At 42.5% G+C, this 20,067-nt stretch overlaps 1 protein-coding gene across 1 annotated transcript in view; it reads left to right on the top strand.

The window, feature by feature from the left end:
• Positions 1–19,706, top strand: part of mtnr1aa (melatonin receptor 1A a) — a 32,238-nt gene extending 12,532 nt beyond the window's left edge. The window contains exon 2 of the mRNA XM_034594930.1: positions 18,168–19,706. Within this exon, the coding sequence (XP_034450821.1) occupies positions 18,168–19,036 (869 nt within the window). The 3' untranslated portion in view covers positions 19,037–19,706. The remainder of the gene's footprint in view (positions 1–18,167) is intronic.
• Positions 19,707–20,067: the final 361 nt, after the last annotated feature.

The raw sequence follows: 20,067 nt of genomic DNA, 5'->3' as shown, positions 1-20,067 counted from the left end.
ACAGGATATTTTTATGTGATTGAGCGACTCAATGGTTGTTTCTCTTATGGCGATGCACATATTTCCTTCAATGCAGGCTGTCACCTTTTATCATCTCAGGAACACCCTTTATATCTGCTCTGAGCACCAGTGCTGCTTTTGACATAGTGTATTAGACCAGAGAATGCAACAATCTGAATTTCCCGTCCTGACACAAAGGACAGATCCGATACCGCTGTTTGATTAATAATCTGTATACCTGATTGTGTGGAAGAGATCATTCTTTTATGTTTAAAGCAGCATTGAGCTTCACGTAGACATTGCTTTCCCTAACTTTGAGTCATGTCCCACCCCTCTATAATATGTCATGGAAATCAGTTCGGTAGTTCTTGAGTAATCCTGTTGACAAACACACAGACAAACAACAATGAATGAATGGAATAGAGTATAACTGAGACGACCGACTAGATTCAACAGTCCCCCCAAATTCAACCAAGCTGCACCAAATTCGTCAGTTGCCTAAATATGCCTGTTTGTTTTTCATCAAGCTACATGAATTATTCCCTTGGAAATCTGGTAAAAAAAAAAAGGTTGAAAAATGTTGGATCTCACAAAGTTTTGTGGAAATCTGTCGAAATCCTGCCGACAAAACAAAAAACAACAGACAGGCGGAAACACAACCTTCTTGGAGGAGTTAACAACACAAAGATAATATAATAACAAAGATCCTGAAATTATAACGCTAGCAAACAGCTGCTTATTTAAACATCCAGCAGAGACAGAGCAACAGTAACATTTTATCTTACTGTCTTGTTGGTGGTTTCTCTTGACATCAAGACTCTCACATGCACTGTCTATTGTTTACTCTCGACCATGAGAACCACTGGAATGCAGCCACACGGCCTCAATAACCAAAGCGATGAGATAAGTGTGACTCAAATCTAAATAAAGCTTTGTTGATTTATTGTGGGTTTGTATATTAACTTTATACACAATACACAGTTGTCGTTTGATTCATTGTTTATATCAGAAATCTCTTAATGGAGCTTTAATGTCAAGAACCAGGACTTTAGCCACAGCAGGAATAAGAAAGATATTCAAGCCTTTGGATGCATTTTAATGGAGTGGACAGCAAAAGAAAAATGTTTCCTATATTGGTAGTTTCATTGGCTGCCAGACCAGTGATCCGCTTTGACATTTGGCGGCCATGCATGCCATTTAAATAGATGAGTGCTTTTTATAGCTAATGATGAAATGAGATGTTGGAGGTACTGGGTGCTCCCTGCCCTTGTAGAGAGGAGGACGTGAAGAGAAAGTCAAGTGATACAAGTGAATAAATGGAGTGAAAATGTAGTGTAACATCAGTATTAGGATGGACTCACATGACCCGGTCCTAACTTTCTTTAGATAGACACAAAGATACCATACGAAAGGGAGGCAGATGATTATTTTCATCTCCACTAAAGAGGTTAGTTGTTTTGTTTTGTCTACTGGACCAGATGCAAACACTACTGGACAGATCACCACAAAACTTAGAGGAAGGTCACTGGATGGGTCAGCTGAGAACTATGAGCTCTGACTGTCTGCGTGGACGGTAACAACTTTATGGATGATGCTATGGACGATAGTTATTCAATACAGCAGCGGAGTAAAAACCAGATCAAAGATTTCTTATGTTGTCATTTTTGGGGTTTGTTATGAAACTGTGGCAGGACAGATTAGAATATGGCGGCTGGCCACAGTGTAGATAATTAATGGGAATCACTGCTGTGACGTGGCTTTCAAAGGGACCTTCTAGTTTTCATTAGCAGTTGATCTACCAATAATTTCTTTAATGATTACTTGTGTTCCACAGTTATCACTGTTTTCCAGAGCCCAGTCTGATGTATTCAGATTATTGGTTTTGCCGCAAACCCTCAATTTGAAAGCTAAAACATGTGAATGCTTAGAATTTCTGCTTGAAACCGACTAATTGAGATTCGGCTCTACTCCCACGTTCTTGATCAGAAAGATGATGCTTAAAGCCCGTCAGTCCAAACTGGAAACCATGAGATCATGGAGATGAGAACTGGAGCAGACAGACGAGTGTGAGACAAACTGTTAAGTTGGTGTTTTCACAACAGAAAATTATCCCCAGTTTTGTGGACAAGGTTGTGTTAAAAAAAATCCTGGACTAGACTTGATGTAACCAAAGTGGAGTCTTCAGTTACATCAAATTCTTACATCACAGCACATTGTGGCCGACAGTGTTACATGAACTGGAGTGGAGACATGCATCATGGCTGGTGAGACGCCCGCGAGGGGTTAGGGTGACAATGTTGCCGGCGGTTTGTGAGCAGCTTTCCTGCTGAGGGTGAAAAATGTTTCCAGGCCCGTGCATCAAATTGCAGTGAGAGCCAGAGTCCAGTGTGAGAGGCGTCTGTAAGGCAGCGGCAGACGCTGTCAATGACTCTCTGTGCAGAGGCTTTAAAGATCCAAAACCAGTTACTGATCATTTATTCATCATCTGTGTCCATTTATTCCACATAAATCATCCTGTCAAGGGTCCAAATTACTGCCCTGTGCTGTAATTTCAGACCAGGTCACTGTGTGGGTGTGGGTGTGTAAGTGTGTGTATCCCTCTGAGGCCAAATTTAACATACAGACTGAGGATATTTCACAAAGAGCTTGATTTTGCCTGATCCTCACTTCTTCACAGTTAGTAAAACGAGTGTTAGTAATGGAATAAAGTTAAATGTTAAATGTTGAATAGGTATTTCTGGGGCTTAAAGGTAGAATTACATTTTTTAAGGGTTGGACTGTACCAGTATGTTTCTCTGCATATTGTAGTCTGGTAATTTTTGGTGATATTGTAACCAGGTTCGCACTAACATTTTGAAATGATATCTGGGTGTGGGTCAGGTTCGGTCACATCGGCTGTGCTATGTACTTGATATTTTACACTGCACATTCCTGTAATCGGAGATAATATTTTTGTTTCTATTACAATATTTCTATTGCTTAACCTGCATTATATATTTTTTGCTACTTACAAAAAGCTAGAAACACAACAAATACGGTTATGATTAAGACGTAAGAAGACCGTCCCACCTACACAATAAAACATGGATTAACTGTGCTTGTATTTGATTATCATCCTGTTGTGTTCACCATCTATCTGGCAACTTGGTCAGTGTTTGACGTCAGGCAGGAAACGTACAGTTGGTTCATTGTTTTTTGTAAATGGCTGCGAGCTGCGTCTGGAAATGAGGTTGATGAGATTGGAACCAAAACAGTGAAGCTGCGAGCCCTGAAACCAAAGCGATAAGTTTAAAGATGCTGAGACACTTTGTAGAGTTGAGGGGAAACTGCAGCCGTGGGAGGATCCTCTGTGGGTTTGATCTGAAACCCTGTTCAACATCACATACAACCAGTCGATCAATTATTCATGTAAAAACATTGATGAGTGCAGCTCAGAGTGGACGACATGAAAGCTCCTCAAAGCATCTTGATCGCCCCCTGGTGACTGGCTGCAGTACAGGTCATAAACCCTGTCTCCTCCGTGTTAGTGGATGGGACATGGACCAAACGATCCATCCCTAAGATGGTTTCTGTCATTTTAGTTTGTTCTTATCACAAGGTTGAAAGGTCATGATTGACAGGTGAGATTAAAACGTGATTTCTTAACCACATGTATGGGCGGGACCTTGAAACCATGGCACCGCACCAAGATTGCAACGTTCGTATCTGGGATATTGTGTTTTAATTCCTGAATATTGGAGGAAGTAGAAACATGTTGTCCATCTTTAAATACAGTCTATGGTGTAATCTTAATAATTTTATAATCTTAAATGCTGAATATCTTATATTTACAGGTACTCAAATACAAGTTTTTATCTTATTTTACGTTTGAATAACTGGACTGTTGACTGGACAAAACAAGTAATTGAAAATGTTCCTCTTGGCTTTGTGAACCGCTGAGGGGAGTTTTTTCTCTGCTTTGTGAAAATTGTATAGACTAAACACGTCCTTGTTTTATTAAAAAAATATTGACAGATTATATTATATTGGAAAATGTTTGTCCGCTGCAGCTCTAGTGCTGCTTGCAAGATTGAAATTGGTTTGTTTTCATATTCCCACAAATCCTTTAGGTTTAACTCTGCCTACAAACGACAACAAACACGAGCTAAACACAGATACATCAGGGTCCATTTGTTCCAGGCCTGGAAAAAATCTGATCAAATACCGTAGACGCAGCGATGTCTCATCATAGTAGTGGTTGTGTGTGGGTCCTCATTTATTCCAGCAGCTTGTTGGTGTCATTGTTGCAGAATATTGTGTCTGTTTGTGAGTGTGTGAGACACAGACTGAAATAGAGAGAGGTTGCATGTGGGTGGGTGATTGATGTCTGTCTCCGAGCTGCTGTTTACACAGGATGCTTATTTTCCTTTGTATTTACTGTCAGTGCATGAAGCTTTCTGTCTTTCTTTCCACACACACACACACACACACACACACACACACACACACACACACACACACACACACACACACACACACACACCCTCTGTTTAAATGAACTTTTGATCTCATTATCATAATGATGGGAAAGGCTGCACAGGAAGTGATGTGAAGTTGAGAGACACATGAATGTGGAAAATACTGGCGATGCAAATGACGATATTGGGTTTTCGATATAAGGATTAGTGAGAGTGTGACATTATGGCTGCTATGACTTTGAAACAGAGCTGTAACATTCAGTAAAAGGAAATTGGAAGCCGTGTCCAAAGCTTATGCTTAGTGACACTCATAATAAAATGGTCAGATAAGCCCCTAACGACAGCAATAAAATACTGCTCATCTGCTCAAAGTCCTCAAATTTATGAAGATGACACAAAAAAAAAAATGCAGAAAGAATCCCAGCTACGGTAAAAGGAGATTACATTGAGCTCTTCCAGATCAATTGGGGTCAGATAGGATGATGGAAAATAACTGCTGCACAAACTAATCATATATAATGAAGCTCAACAGATGCTAAAGCTCTAGTCTGACCTCAATTTTCCACGGGACCTGCAATGATACGTCAAAATACACAAAGGTTCGCTTGTTTTAGGATCGTTACGAAAACTCATTACATGACTCATTCATCACGGAAAACTGTCACACCCTTTTTTTGATAAGCAGCACATCGGTTAAGATGTGTAACAGTTGCACAGCTGACTGGTAACAAGTAGAGCTGTCAACGGGGTAACGTCACTGATTGGTCAGAAGAGATCACCCCTTTATGCTAAACGCTGTTGCGTGTGGACTGACAATGCAACTGCGTTTACACGTGTGGTCAATGAGAACAGCTCCAGACGTGGTTTGGTCCACAGATTGTTTATAAAGATGGACGACGTGACAACTCCCGAAAAGTGAAGAAAGATCATCTTGATCGACCCCTTGTGGCTGGCTGCAGTATAGCTCATGAATCCTGCCTCCTCTGTTAGCAGATGGGCCAAACTAAAAAGTAAAAGTACCCATTAAATGATTTTTGTCAAAGATGTTTTTGTCATTTTAGGTTGTTTTTTTTCACACGTTTGTTTGTTCAGGTTTTCATGTTTCTCATGAGTTTGGTTTCGATTAGAGATGATCCGATGCCATGGCAACTGCTGTTTTTGAAGGAAGAGGTGAATTCTGGGAAAATACATTTTCAGTTTTATCCGGGTGAAACGAATATACTTAAAAGACAACTGTACTTTTAATTAGTTAATTGATACTATAAAAAGTGGGTGATCGACATGACACTGCACTTCTACCTGTTTTTAACTTTCCCTTCCTATGTGCCTCTTCTAGAAGTTGGTTCAGATGTGTGCTACGTGTTTTAAATGTAAATTGTGAGTATTGTCGAGCCATGTTTTTAAATATGTATTGTGTGTTGTCACTGCCTCGTTAAAAGGTGAATTTCTGTCACTTTGGGACAGACAATAAAGTTTATCTATCTATGATTGACAGCTGTGACGGCGGCACCTTGATAATCTGGCTCTGGAGACTCTGGCTCCAAATGACATCTAAGGTGCAAGATGGCCGCTGTCCTATCTATCAGTTCCTACAACCGGAGGAAGTGGAGACGTGTCGTACATCTTTATATACACTCTAAAGTTCACAATCCGTCCCCAATGCACATTGCGTGTATATAGACCTGGATTTTCACTATTTTATTGCCATCTGTAAATGTGGTGTCACATGAGCTGAGGGGACTTCCAGGGTTAGGTCGTCATTCTCTGTGGATTTGTTTGTATGACACCTTTCAAAAATATTGATGAGTGCGACTTCAAAGTGCAAAAATCACTCACGTTATCTGCTGAATGTGGAGAAATGTTTTTTATCTAAGCTGCGGAGACAGATGGCTTTGAGGTAGTGATGAAAACACTGGATTCATGGTTTCCACTCTACAAATATTTCACCCAAAATAAGATCCTGAAGTTGTACAGCTGCTGTCATGAGAAAGTGGAGCAAACAGCGCACACATACACACACACACACATACACGTACACACACTCAAAGATACACACACGGCATCAGCTGTGCAGTGTGATAAGCTCTTACCTCCCACCATGTATAAAACTGCCTCCACAACCACTGTAAAATATATTAATAGTTAATCAGAAATAACTTCTGCTCCAGGCATAAAAATTTACTATTGCGGATTCTCCACTGTATTTATATTACATTTTATTTAAATTATGAGGGGAAATTATACGTGGGGATAAACCATATTTCACAAATGTATTATTGCACGGGTACATTTCCTGTCTCTAATTCGTAGTTAATTTAATTGTGACCACCGTCAATCCATCCATTTTCTGCATCTTCTGAAGGATCAGATTGCAGTGGCAGCAGGTCAAGCAAAACAGTCCAGATGTCCTCCTCAGCAACATTACCCAGCTCCTCCGGGGGGGGAACCTGAGGCGTTCCCAGGCCAGATAAATAATCTCTCCAGCATGTTTTGGGTCTACCCCGAGGCCTCCTCACAATTGGACGTGGCCTGAATACCTCCGATGGGAGGTGCCCCGGTGGCATTCTAATCAGATATCACTTCAACTGACTCCTTTCGATGCGAAGGAGCAGCGACTCTACTCACAGCTCCCTGCGGATATCACAGCAGACACTGTATATATCTCTAAGGCTGAGCCCGTCTGCTCGGCGGAGGTAACTCTTTTCATCTGCTTGTATCTGCAATCTCAGTCTTCCAGTCACCTCCCAAAGCTTGTGGCTATAGATGGGACTCGGAGCTAAGATCCACTGGTGAATCGAGAGGTCTCCTTCCACCTCAGCACCCTCCTCAGCCAATCCATATCTGCCTGTCATACTCCTGTTCATTTCTACCCTCCGTCGTGAACAAGACTTCGAGATACTTCAACTACTTAACTTCGGCGTCTCTGTCCCAACCTGAAAAGAGCACCCCGACATTTTCTGGCAGACGACCGACTGTAGCCTAAAATTTGAAAAGTGCTGACTTGTTGTAAACAACTCAGGGAGGCTCCCCGGCCCTTTATAGTTTCATTTTATTTCAAATGAACCATAATGTCTCCTCTCATTTACTTTTATATGGTTGCTTTGAAAATGTGAGACATTAAATAAGACTGGTCGCCTTGTTCAAAACCAATTTATGTGAAGGCACACAGGACTGAGGACATTTCTATCTTTTTTATGCTGTGTTAAAATTGGCTTTTTATAAAAGGACTAAAAGCATTTGACAGTTTCTCAGGTAGGAAGTTGTATCAACCTACTCCTGAAGGTTTTTTTATAATCTCTCTGACCAATGGAGTCAAAGACATGTACATCATTTGAATTAAACCATTTATTGTGCATATTGAAGGCATAATTAATGTTCTCAGATTTGTAATTTAGAACATGAATATTCTGGATTTTACAGTTTCTATTGTACAGTAAACCTCAATGACCTTGGAGCATGATGAGTGTGCTCATTTCATAATGAGTGGCAGTAACTCCTCATTAAATACTTGCTTTCCAGGGACCTTAATGGCATTAATGGGATCAATTCAATCTTCTGACGGGATCAAGCTGCTTGGTAATTGCAAATGGGAATCCAAGCACCCTGTAATTGGTTGCTGTGTGTGTGTGAGAGAGAGAGAAAGACTGGGTGATATGTGAATGCTGTGTGCACCGACAGTAAACCATCCTAACGTTGACCTTTAAGGAAATAGAGAGTCGGCTCAAACTCTTTTATTAAAATTAAAAGATGCTCAACTTGCAAGAGAATAAAAATAAGTTATGATCTATTGTGGCTGACTCACGACTACAATACTTTAACCTGTGAGTAATACACAAACTGAATAGCAGATGCTAAGTTGACGCACCCTCATTTGAATGGAAATTGATCATCAATCACATAATTTTCTGGCCTCAGTGTTAACTTCAGTCTTAAAAGTTCCTGCAGTGGAAAATTGGATTTTAAGCCTTACGGCATTCACCACATTTGTTGTGAACTGTCCCCATGGCAACACAATATTCTTATTGGTCTGTATACTACAGCAACTGACTCTATTTGTGTCCCAATCTTAGGTACAAGTGGATTTTTCTATATACCTCTGTCAAGGAGGTTATGTTTTCACCCCTGTCCATTTGGTTGGTTGGTTGGCTAATTGGTGGATTGGTTGGTTGGTTGGTTGGTTGGTTGGTTGGTTGGTTGGTTGCTTTGTTGATTGATTGATTGGTTTGTCCAGATCTAGCAGATTTAAATGTGGTTTCAACTTCTGCAATACAGATTAGGACTTGCTTTGACTTTAAGGGGACTGTTGGGACTTGGCAAGGGTATCTACTCTCCTGAGTGCCATTCTAGTTGAGCATTATTTCGTGTTTGGTCGTTTCATAAGTGCTGATCAGTAAATCATGATAACTTTTTACTGACCTAATTAAATCTAGTATGTTCCTCCTCTACGTGGTGACAGTTCTGTTCCCCATCTAGGATCTAGCTGTTTCTTTCTGACAGTTATTTGAGGTCACTGATTTCAGGTCCCATGGGCACAAACACTGGATCAGATATTATGCATCGTTAGACTGTCAGGCTTCAGCTTATCATTTCGGCTATCGAGCGTGGCACCAAGGAAAGTACCAGAACCTCGAGGCTCTTTGTCATCCACAAACCTGCCGGAGCTTCAGCACAACTAGGAGCAGGGTTGGATGTTCAAACTGGGAAACTCCATGTGACCATCTGCAGACAGTGGCTCTGTTCATCTATACAATAGCCCTCTTGTCTGCAGCGCTGGATGTCTCTTATGAAACTGCTATGACTTTTGTTGTCTTTCAATTTTTCATCAATATTTACTTTGTCTTAAGGGAAATGAAACAGTATCTGGAAATGCAGACGTTCTTTGGTTTCCTGTCCTCGGTTGAGTTGACGATCTGCTGAAGCTTGGAGGTCAACATGGCAATGAGGCAAAAGTTCAGAGTTGTTGTTGTTGTTTGAATTGTGACAGAATGGAGGTTTTTAAAGGACACAAGGTGGAGCACAATCAGTGGTTTGGAGTTTCTGTGTGGGTGTGTGACGCAGTGGTCGTCATAACACTGTATTCAAACCTATCCCATGTGTCCTGGTTGAACTTTAAGTCTGTCTCCCCCTATCTGGGTCAACCCATCAGCCTCCTGCCACGTTCTGCCTTTCAGACACGCCACCACTCAGACTGGAACCACCTGTGGAAGAGCGAGGCGCGATGGAAGGTGCTTTTCTGGTGCGGACAGGTGGGATAAGAACCACGTCACAATTCTGTTTTCAGCGGACAATTTGTCTGAATTGTGTTTGAAGACGCTGCCCTTCCATTCTGTTCGTCCTGTGTTTGAAAGGACTTTCACACAGGAAATGAAGTAATTCATGCTGAACTTGTTGCCCTTATTCTGATGGTTGTAATGTTGTGTGAATGTTTGTACGGTTCTGTTCAAATTGGCCGTGAGAGTTTGGCTTTTGAAAGTGTGTTCGCTTTGAGGACTGTGAAAGAAAGAATCCTTTTGAGCTACGCTAAGCTTCACAAAACACAGTTTAGAGACACAGCAGAATGTGGTCGTTGTGCAGAAGTAATGTGTGACATTGTCTGGTTTTCTCTGAGACACTTTTTATACCCTGAAGGTGTTTTTACTTAATACTAAGAAAAACTGAAAACCTTGTTGGACGATTTGACATTTCTATCCAAACAATTACTGAACAGCAAAGGGATTAACTGAAAAAATCAGTTCTCCTCTAATTTAAGTTAGAATCAGTGTAAGTATTAAGAATAAACAAACCTTGTGATGGTGCCTCCAAGTGATCGCAGGCCCTTAGTAAGTTGTTGTTGTTGTTGTTATTTATTAAGATGTTTGCAAATTCAATTCAATCTTTAAAAAGACGTTAACAATCCAGAAAAGATGTTAATTTATGTTCACATATAGTAAAAACATATTCTTAATTCAAGTATTATATATTTGGCTGTATTTGGTTATGGTTAACATGTAAATTATCAAGCCTCAGTTCCATTTCTTTGTCATACGGGTTTGATAACATCATCTTAGTAATCATAGCCAATTTTTTAAAACATATGTTGGCTCATATCTTGGTATCAGAATTGTTTTTATTCCATGTTGTATTGGCATTGAAACGCATATCATTGGGCTCCTGTGCTTATAAAAGGAGTTTATAATGTCAGAAAGCCTGAAGTGTGTCTGGAACCAAGTGATATGTTTGTGAAAGGGGTTGAACGCACTCTGCATTCCAGCATCAGCAAAACAACCTGCACTTCTCTCATTAATGAAATACCTTCATTCACACAGCACTTAGCGCGAGATAAGTGTTTCTGCTTTGTCCCTGCTACTCAACGTCCTTTAGTTTGCTCTCGGATGGTAAAAGGAGGAAGGCGCTGCAGTGCGCACAAGTGTATGGATAACATCGAGTTTCAGGGAGCAGCTGGAGTACTGTAAATCTGAGCAGCAGGAGAGCCGCGGCCACATTGTTCAGCAGACCCACAGCCCCTGAGGGGGTCGACGGCACCGTATCCCCCCACACAATGACCCCATGTCCGCCCCGTGTGATGGAAAGATGACAGAATGATCCGTGAGGAAAGATGACAGCACTGGTGTTTAACAGAGACGGCGGAGATGCAGATGCTGTTACATTTCACGCCTGGTCTCACAGGTTAATTCTCTCCTTTTATTACCACTAGTCCCTGACACATGACGAGTGTGTAATCAGATTGACAACATGACATTGGACAACTTGTCTCGGGGGCTTTATCTGGAAGACGTGACTGGTCCTGTCAGGCTGTGTCAGGCCACCAGCTGTGGGGGCCTGGCTGACATCCAGTGTGACACCACCCGTGGTGTTTTGTCATCTCTGCTCCCTGACCAGAGAAAGTAAGCGTGGCGGACAGGTATTTTCACAACACATGATCCTCAAAATTGCAGCGGCGGCTGTAGGAACAGAGCCCGGCGAAGTTGAGATTGATAGTTCTCAAGTCCTTTTTTAAATTTTTTGATGAGATTGGTCCTTTTTCGATCGATATTAAATCTGCTGCCGAAAACCCACAGGACATCAAAACATCGTCAAGTACAACAGAAGCTTGTTTATTTCCCCATAATCAAAGCAACAAACTAAATTCATAACTTGAGATGTGAAATGCACCTCTGTTAAAAAAGGATAAAGGACGGTGTGTGCTTGGAAAGTATCTTTAAAGGAATCTCCTGTCCAATCGGAAAAACTTTCTGTGTCCGATAGAAGAATTACACATGGTGGTGATAAATATTCTCGGATGTCATGAGGTAGGAAATATCCTCGGCCCACAGAGAGAAATATTGTGCTGTCACGGTCGTTCGGATGATTCCTGTTCCGACTCCTACTCCTCTGTGTACGAGCGTTAACTGTGGTGATTAACGCTTGATTCTGACATTTAAATATTCTGCAGGCTACTCGGGGCCATCTGCTTGATGAGCGCAGCCCTCGTACTCGCTGTGAACCAGAATCAGGCTGACGGTGCATTATGCCGCTTTCCACTCCGCTGTTTTGGCTTCGTACATCCCTTTGCAGAGGGGGGGGGGGGGGGGGCACTTGAGGTCAGTTTTATAAATCCCCTTTTTCTCTCCTTCCAGGGTGGAAGTAAACCACTGCCGCCTAAATCCACATCAGAAGCGCTACAGACTCTCCGTCAGTCATGAGGAAGGTTATTGATGGGTTTTGTCCTTCCACGTTTTTTGTTATTAATGTACTTTACGTCCTGTGTGTTTCTGCTCTCGTCCTCGACTCGACTTGAAATAGGTTCCATGAGAGAACTGGGGAGATTAAAGCTGCCGAGAGTCTCATCATCCGAGCCTGTCACTGGCTTCATTCATAAACACAATATCCGCAAATCCGATAGTGACCCAGGGACATAATCGCCCTGCTTTTTCATCAGGCTGCCTTCAACTCTCTCCCTCTCTCTTTCACTCCGTTGTTACTCATCTGCCTTTTTCTTCACCTCTCTTTCTTGCTCCGCTTCTCTTCCTCTTTGGATTATTAGTAATACAGTTCAGGCTGAGTTCCTTCGTCACCGTTGTTTGTTTTGTGTGCATTTTGTCACATTTCCTGAGCTGCCATCCTATTTCTGCCGGATGGATTGCCATGATAATCCGATTTTTTTTTTTTGTTGTTGTTTGTTTGTTTGTACTTTCTCTCCCTCTCTGTCATAGCTGAGAGATATTTTGAGCGAATCCCAGGAGACTCTTGCCGAAACAGTCAGAAACACAAAAACACATCAGATGAGTCCTTTCATCACGGGCTCATCTTCGGCACGGTTAGTGATCGCTGAGCCATGTATGGGCCGTCGCTCCGCATTAATGATGAAAGGAAATCCACAAGAAGAATTTCTTGTCTTTGAAGCAAAGCAAAAAGTGCAGAGAGGTGAACGAAAAAAATACGGCAGGCTCTGTTTTTAAGTCGCAACAACAAAGAACGACTCGAGACACAAGGTCGCGCTGGCAAGGTCACTGAATATGTATCAATCAACTAAAGGTGATTTATTTCCTCTCAGTCACATTGTCTGGGGAGGATACGGCGCATCACAAATAAGATTCCCCAAGTGTTTGACAAAGTTCGGTACGTCCATTTATTTTTCGCAGATGGTTCTAATCTACTTTTTTCCCCCTTTCTCTCATCTTTGGATCAATTTATTTTTTAGATCTGAGCAATTTGCGCATTTAGATCTGGCCGTCGCGGCACTTTCCAAATTAGAGGTCACAGAGAAAAACCCAGCTCGTCCGTTGCCTTGTAATGGTTGAGGAGATTTGATCAGCTCCAGGGAAAGACTTTCACATCGCCTGAAGGATATTGCAGTCATTGCATTGCGGCTCGAAAGGTGTCCTTCAATTAGGGTATGCGACGAAAAGTGTTTAGTGGGACTTTTCCTCGCCGCTTTGTAATTGCTGTGTTTTTTGCTGTCCGGCATTTAGATTGCTCCCACGAGGGAATTCCACAAATTAACTGAGGTTGCACAAAGAATTTAGTTTTCAGTGTAAAAGACAAAATATAAACACCTCGTCTCCGTGCTGCCTCCCTCTGTTGATCCTCTTCCATGTTTTTGCACAACACTGGGCGTGAAAATACCAAAGCAACAAAATACATGTCAAGGTCAGGAAAACAGCTGCTGTGGAAATAGAGACGTGTTCATATCCCTGGGGTGGTTTCTCACACATTAACATCCATTAAAATGAGCGTTCTGCAGTATGTTGCCACACTGAAGAGACTGTCATGCTTTTTCCTGCACATTCATCCTGACCTCGGGAACCTCCCCTGATGAGGTATGCAGTTGGATTTGACTTCTGACCGCGGGTAATGAAACGCCTGGTTCATTAGTGCAGTCGGGACAAAAGGCCACCGAGTCAAAGACGTCTCCAGCAGCTACTAACTTTCAGCACATGGAGCCTAAGACTGTTCTCCACCAGAGAGGCTACCAACTGCTCCATGTCTGGAATTAAACTCAACGCCCACGTTCTCTGCTGTTCAGATATTATCCCGACTGTTTTAAGCATTTTAAGAAATCATCTGCCTAACAGTTAGTGGACAGGTGTCTGCACAGACTGACTGTAGGTTGACGTCTTTCAAGAAATCTTGCTACAAATGATCAAACTTTTAATTAGTGGGTTTGAAAGATCAAGTTCTGAGCTTTTATTTTATTTTTCATCTCCACTAAGTTTGTTTGTCAGCAGGATAACGCAACAACTCCCATGGAAACTGATTTCCACAAAACTTTGCTGAAGAAAGCCTCCATTAAACTTCGGGGCGGATCAAGTATTTATTGAGTTTTCCCCGTTAACATTATGGGGGTTGTTTTGACATTTTCACCAATTTTTCAAGGACTGTTTCATGGATCTTGATGAAAAAAGTGTGAAAAGGGGAGTGTTTCCAATTTGGTGCAGATCCAAATAGAAATTCGGACCTAGCGGATTTAAATGTGGTTTTGAGGTCTTTACTTAACTGAGTGTTATTCTAGTTTCAAATTTTTTTTTGTTAAGACACATCCCTGGACTCAGACAGAGCTCAAATATAAACATACAATTTGAAGATTATATCAATTTTCATCACAGCTCCTGAACTGGGAAGTTTGTAGGACCAAAATACCACTTTTTTAATTTGCATACATATTATCTAGAACTGATAATGGTGTGGTATATACGGTGTGTATAGGAACTGAGAGACTTTTGAGGTGGTATAAATCCAGGGAAGGATAACACAGTTTAATGTCACAGCAAACTGAACGACCGGCCAATATGAGCGTCGGTCAAAGGGGTGACAGAGAATTACAGTTTTGCTGAGCTGGCACATTTTGAATGACAGCAGACCGAGCAGCACTTGCCGGGCAACATGTCAAAAATACTGAGGGACGTCACGGCTCGGGAAACCAGCGTGACCACGAGAGACGGCTCGCTGTGCAGTCTGCAGGAAACAGCTCAGCACCGGTCGAACAGCATCCGCGCAGCCTCGTGCTCATGGCTGCTCTTCACAGCTCTGAGGGGACGGGGGGAGAATAAAATGCAGCCAAATGTGAAGCCTTATGTTGTGGACAGTTTGTGTTCCCACAGGAGGGAGAAAATGTGTTTATGAATTCAGGATCCCACTGATTAAATGTAGATCAGTTCTTGGCTTCAGCTTATTTTGGACTAATGCCCAATTGCAGGAAACAACCGTATAATTGATGCGCCCCCTGGCTCGGCCGGCGTTCCTGTGATATCTGTGAGGAAGGTCAGCGCTGCAGGAGAAGAGCAGGAGGAGCTGACGAGTAAATAAAATCCACACCGATCAGCTCATTTAATAGGATGATGTGAAGCAAGAAGGCGTCGCCTCTTTTTACCTGATTGGATTTAAAAGAAGAGTCTGTGAATGGAAAAGAGTCAAGAGGTGGAGCCCATGAACAACAGATTGAAGAATAAAACAAGTAAATAATTAACTTCACTTTGGCCAAGCTCCATATCAAATCACAGCCCCCCCCCCCCCCCCCCCCCCCCGTGTCACTGCAACGGCTCCAGGACAAGAAAGTGACTGTCCTTGCGTGACCCAGTAAAAGCCAGGTCTTAAATCCCTTTGGAAAATCTGTGGACAGACGCTTCACTTTCAGCTCGTAAAACACTTCTGATCTTTCAGGCTGATGGAAACTATCTCTGCAAGATATATATTTTAAGTATTGGATATAGACGGATGCCAATATTTCATTTTCTGCACATCAGAAAAACAATTCCAAGGGAAAAGGTTTTGTCTCTATCGCCCCCAAAGAAGTAATCTCCATTTTCAGATTAGGTTGCAGCACTATACAATGTGTTCAGTTTTAAGTAGCTTGCCCATCTGTGTCAAAACTCATCGCGAACTACAGAAGCGAAATGCTGCTTGTACCTAAATCCTGACAGAAATTGGTTGAAAGTGTGAGGTTGCAGAAATGGATCAAAAAAAAGGGACACAGCACCAGGCCTTATCTCTCCTCAAGCCAAATGAAAACTCAGGGTGATGCGTCAATCACAGGACTAGTCACAGTGACGGGAGACAGTGAATGGGAGTCCAGCAGCTAAAAGGACCCGCTGCCTGCAGGGCCTCTCACAACGTGACCTTGTCAAGGTCGAGGCTGCTTAAACGGAGAGATTTGAATTTGAGTTTCACATCCTGTAACCGGGTGAAGAACATTTCATTTGGCTTCAGCAGCTGCAGCCGGCCGTCACACAAATCTCCCACATACACTTGTTTCTGTCACATTGACTCACAGCAACTCTTGACCCTTTACTCTGTAACCTTAACCACAAACACTACATCCCTAACCCCAAACTTTATCAGTACCCAAGCCATGAAGGTACTGCAGATATTTTTAGACCAGATATTTTCCCCATTGTTTTTAAAAAAGCGTGCGGCAGCAGAAATGAATCTGCCTCTTGCTCTGAGGTGATTGTAGAGATATACGATGTGCGTTGTTCCCTTCTGACGTGCAGGTAATGCATCAAATCATCTGTGACAGGATGTTGTCACATAGGTAAAACCGAATACAGGCTTGTCATTAGACCTTGTTGTATGGCGCTCGCTATTATTCATGCCAAACATCCTCACTGGTGTATAAGTGACAGCTGTGCAAATGATGTGTGGCTGCAATTTAACACCCTTCAATATTCGAATGAAAGGGCATTCAACGGTAAACAATTGCTAAAATGCCGAACGGTGTCTAAAAGGTGGTGCAAGGAGCATAATGAGATATTTGCAGCACTTGTCATGTATTTCACTCGAGAGCGGCTGAAGATGCCAGTCGCTGTCCGTCACCTCTCCGTGTGCAACAGTGTGCTCATGTGTAACCTTCACTTGACTGACCCGACTGTAGATCATGTTCACGCACAGTGTGGAATCCTCGCAGGCAATCAGAAGGTGACAATTGACTACGAGTTGAAGTTCACACACGCACACATTTGTATACACATGAAATCACCGAGGGGAATCTACCGAATATTTTTTATGTATTCACACAGGCTGTGTGAATGTGCAGATGAATTCCCTCTCAACAGCCTTGAGGCTCTTTATTCTGGCTTATGTAACAAAGTAGCAACAAAAACAAATGGATGTCTCTAAAGGGCCTTGCTGGTGTTTTTGCATGTTTCAGCATATTTACAAATCATGTGCACTTGACTTACCGCCAAACGTTTTCCGAAAACATACCGTAGCTTTTTTTGGGATTCGGTTTTTATCCTCGATTTAGTTACTAGTGCAGAGTTCGTTCTAAACCTGCCTGTTTGGAATGGGCTGTTTGTTTGACCTGTGGTGATGCTGGTTGCAGCTTTTTCTTCCTGAATCTGTAAAAGTGACCTGCAGTAATTGAGCCGTAACAAATAAACACCAGCTGCTGGACTCAGTCCTCAGAAACCTGAAGCTGCTGCACCGCTGCTGCTCAAAGAGCCGTTCATCTGTTTATTCAAAGTTCATAAATATTGAACATACTGCACAGATCGGCCCTGGTATCATCCTAATCCACACTTATGCTTGACTCATCCTCCCATCACCCTCCTGCAGGAATTATCTTCTCCAATTTAGACACCTGCACCCACATGAACATTCCAAAAACAGAATAGCATCCGCTGTTCCAGTATTTAGGCCTCAATGAAGCGTCGGGCTGCGCTGAATTAGCGCTCACTCGCAGCGCCTGTTGCAGGAAGATTATCTTTGCAAGATGCTGCAGCCGTGGGAATGAGCGGCCTTGTTTCTCCCAGAAAGAAAGCACTGTCTTCCGATGACTCGTCCAATTGGCCTATTTCACGCTATTAATCAGAAATGCTAATTCTTCAGACCCTACCCACCAAGCTGCCATTGGGCCATGCATACACATGCATGGTTCTCGAGATATATGCATTACAGATTTCAGGAAATAGTAGATACATAACACAGAGCACTTTTCAGTTCTTTTTTTATGTATTTTTTTGTCCATGTTGTTTATGTTTTGTCCTCTGTGAGTCAATATTTGTTCCATAACTTTCTCCACACTGTTACAAATGGCTGAAAGTAAATACGATAAATCGGCGCAAAGCAGTGGTTCAGTCCTTTTATCCGACAGATAACTGCAAAATGAACAATTTGGCGTTCTCTCTGCACAATCCCTCACGCTCTCTTTATCGCATTCATTTGGATGAGCAATTTGTTGTCGGTGACTCACGTCCTTCCTCTCTCTCTGTGTCTGTGTTTTTTCGTCTGTAGGGAACATCTTCGTGGTGAGCCTGGCAGTGGCAGACCTTGTGGTGGCCATCTACCCGTACCCTCTGGTCCTCACCTCCATCTTCCACAATGGCTGGAACCTGGGTTACATGCACTGCCAGATCAGCGGCTTCCTCATGGGCATCAGCGTCATCGGCTCCATCTTCAACATCACCGGCATCGCCATCAACCGCTACTGCTACATCTGCCACAGCCTCAAATACGATAAACTGTACAGTGACAAAAACTCTGTGTGCTATGTGCTGCTGATCTGGGCTCTGACTGTGGTGGCCATCGTGCCCAACCTGTTTGTGGGCTCGCTCCAGTACGACCCGCGGGTTTACTCCTGCACCTTTGAACAGTCGGCCAGCTCGGCGTACACCATCGCAGTGGTCTTCTTTCACTTTATTTTACCCATCATGATTGTCACCTACTGCTACCTGCGCATCTGGATTCTGGTCATACAGGTGAGGAGACGGGTCAAACCCGATAACCGGCCCAAGCTGACGCAGCACGACGTCAGAAACTTTGTCACCATGTTCGTGGTGTTTGTGCTCTTCGCCGTTTGCTGGGCGCCGCTCAACTTCATCGGCCTGGCCGTAGCAATCAAGCCGCAGGTAGTGATTCCCCTCATCCCCGAGTGGCTGTTCGTGGCCAGCTACTTCATGGCCTACTTCAACAGCTGCCTTAACGCCATCGTGTACGGCGTGCTGAACCAGAACTTCCGGCGCGAGTACAAGCGCATTGTCGTCTCAGTGTGCACGGCTCGCATCTTCTTCCAGGAGAGCTCCAACGACGCAGGGGAGAGGCTCAAAAGTAAACCGTCACCACTCATGACCAACAATAACCAGGTCAAGGTGGACTCCGTCTGAGGAGAACTGAGAGGACACGAACACAAAAATATTCAAAAAAATTACATGAGCGGGAAAAATACCAAATATACATTTAAAACAGTGTCTATCCTCTGGGCTGTTCACAGACTGCCAAGCTGTACGGTGCTATCTGACCTCTGAACAATCACAGTAAAAACAGGGGTGCATCTTATCTTTGTCTTTTATCAAGCACTTTTGTTTGACTCTGCAGTATCTGTAGTGCCGTAAAATATATGATGTTGGTTTTGTTTTCATGTTTACAGTGATGATATAAATGTATCATGCATTATATTAAGTATTTATTTTGTATGAAATGTCACGTAGATATATGGTGGGATATATCAGGTTACGGTTACATGAAGAAAGGCCACTACGTTAAAAAAAATATATTCTACTCAACATTTTGAAAATAGAAGGAGAAGTTTATAAATGAAGTTAGTCGATTTTAATAACCTCATTTGTGACTCTGTGAGACTAATTAAGTGCAAGCAATGTGGGTTGCTGCTGTCTTATTATATCCTGCACTACCGTCCCTTTCATTCGGTGGAATATATATTTTGGTAAGAAAGATCTCTCTCTCTCTCTCTTGCCACTTTGTGAGCTCATTATAATGTATGCATGGATATCAGGAATTGTTCATATGCAAAATAAAAATCTGATATTGATGGGAGGATGTGTTTCGGTCTTCTGTGTTCACTTTTTGAAAAAGGGTATTGACCCTGGAATTACATTAAATCCAGAAATGTGATCGGCTACCTCAGAAACTTCTTTTATTTGGTAAACAAAGTTAAACTAACGCAGCTTTTTCGTAGCTCTGTGCTGCTGCTTCTAATCTTCAGTCTACTCTCATTCATATAAAGATACAAGCTGTGGTAGTATTTGCTGCTACAAGCTCAAGCAGCAAATCAACAAGCGCTTTAAGCTCAGGGTAACTAGTAAATTGAATGTTTATAGTATTTGAATTGTTCTTTTTGCCAAACGTGTCTCAGGTGAGTGCCCCCTATGTTGTGTTCTTCGGCTTGTCCTCTGTT

This window comes from Hippoglossus hippoglossus, chromosome 1 (genome assembly GCF_009819705.1).
Source record: "Hippoglossus hippoglossus isolate fHipHip1 chromosome 1, fHipHip1.pri, whole genome shotgun sequence".
NCBI lineage: Eukaryota > Metazoa > Chordata > Actinopteri > Pleuronectiformes > Pleuronectidae > Hippoglossus > Hippoglossus hippoglossus.
Note: the sequence above shows the minus strand (reverse complement) of the source record. Positions and strands in the feature narration are given on the sequence as shown.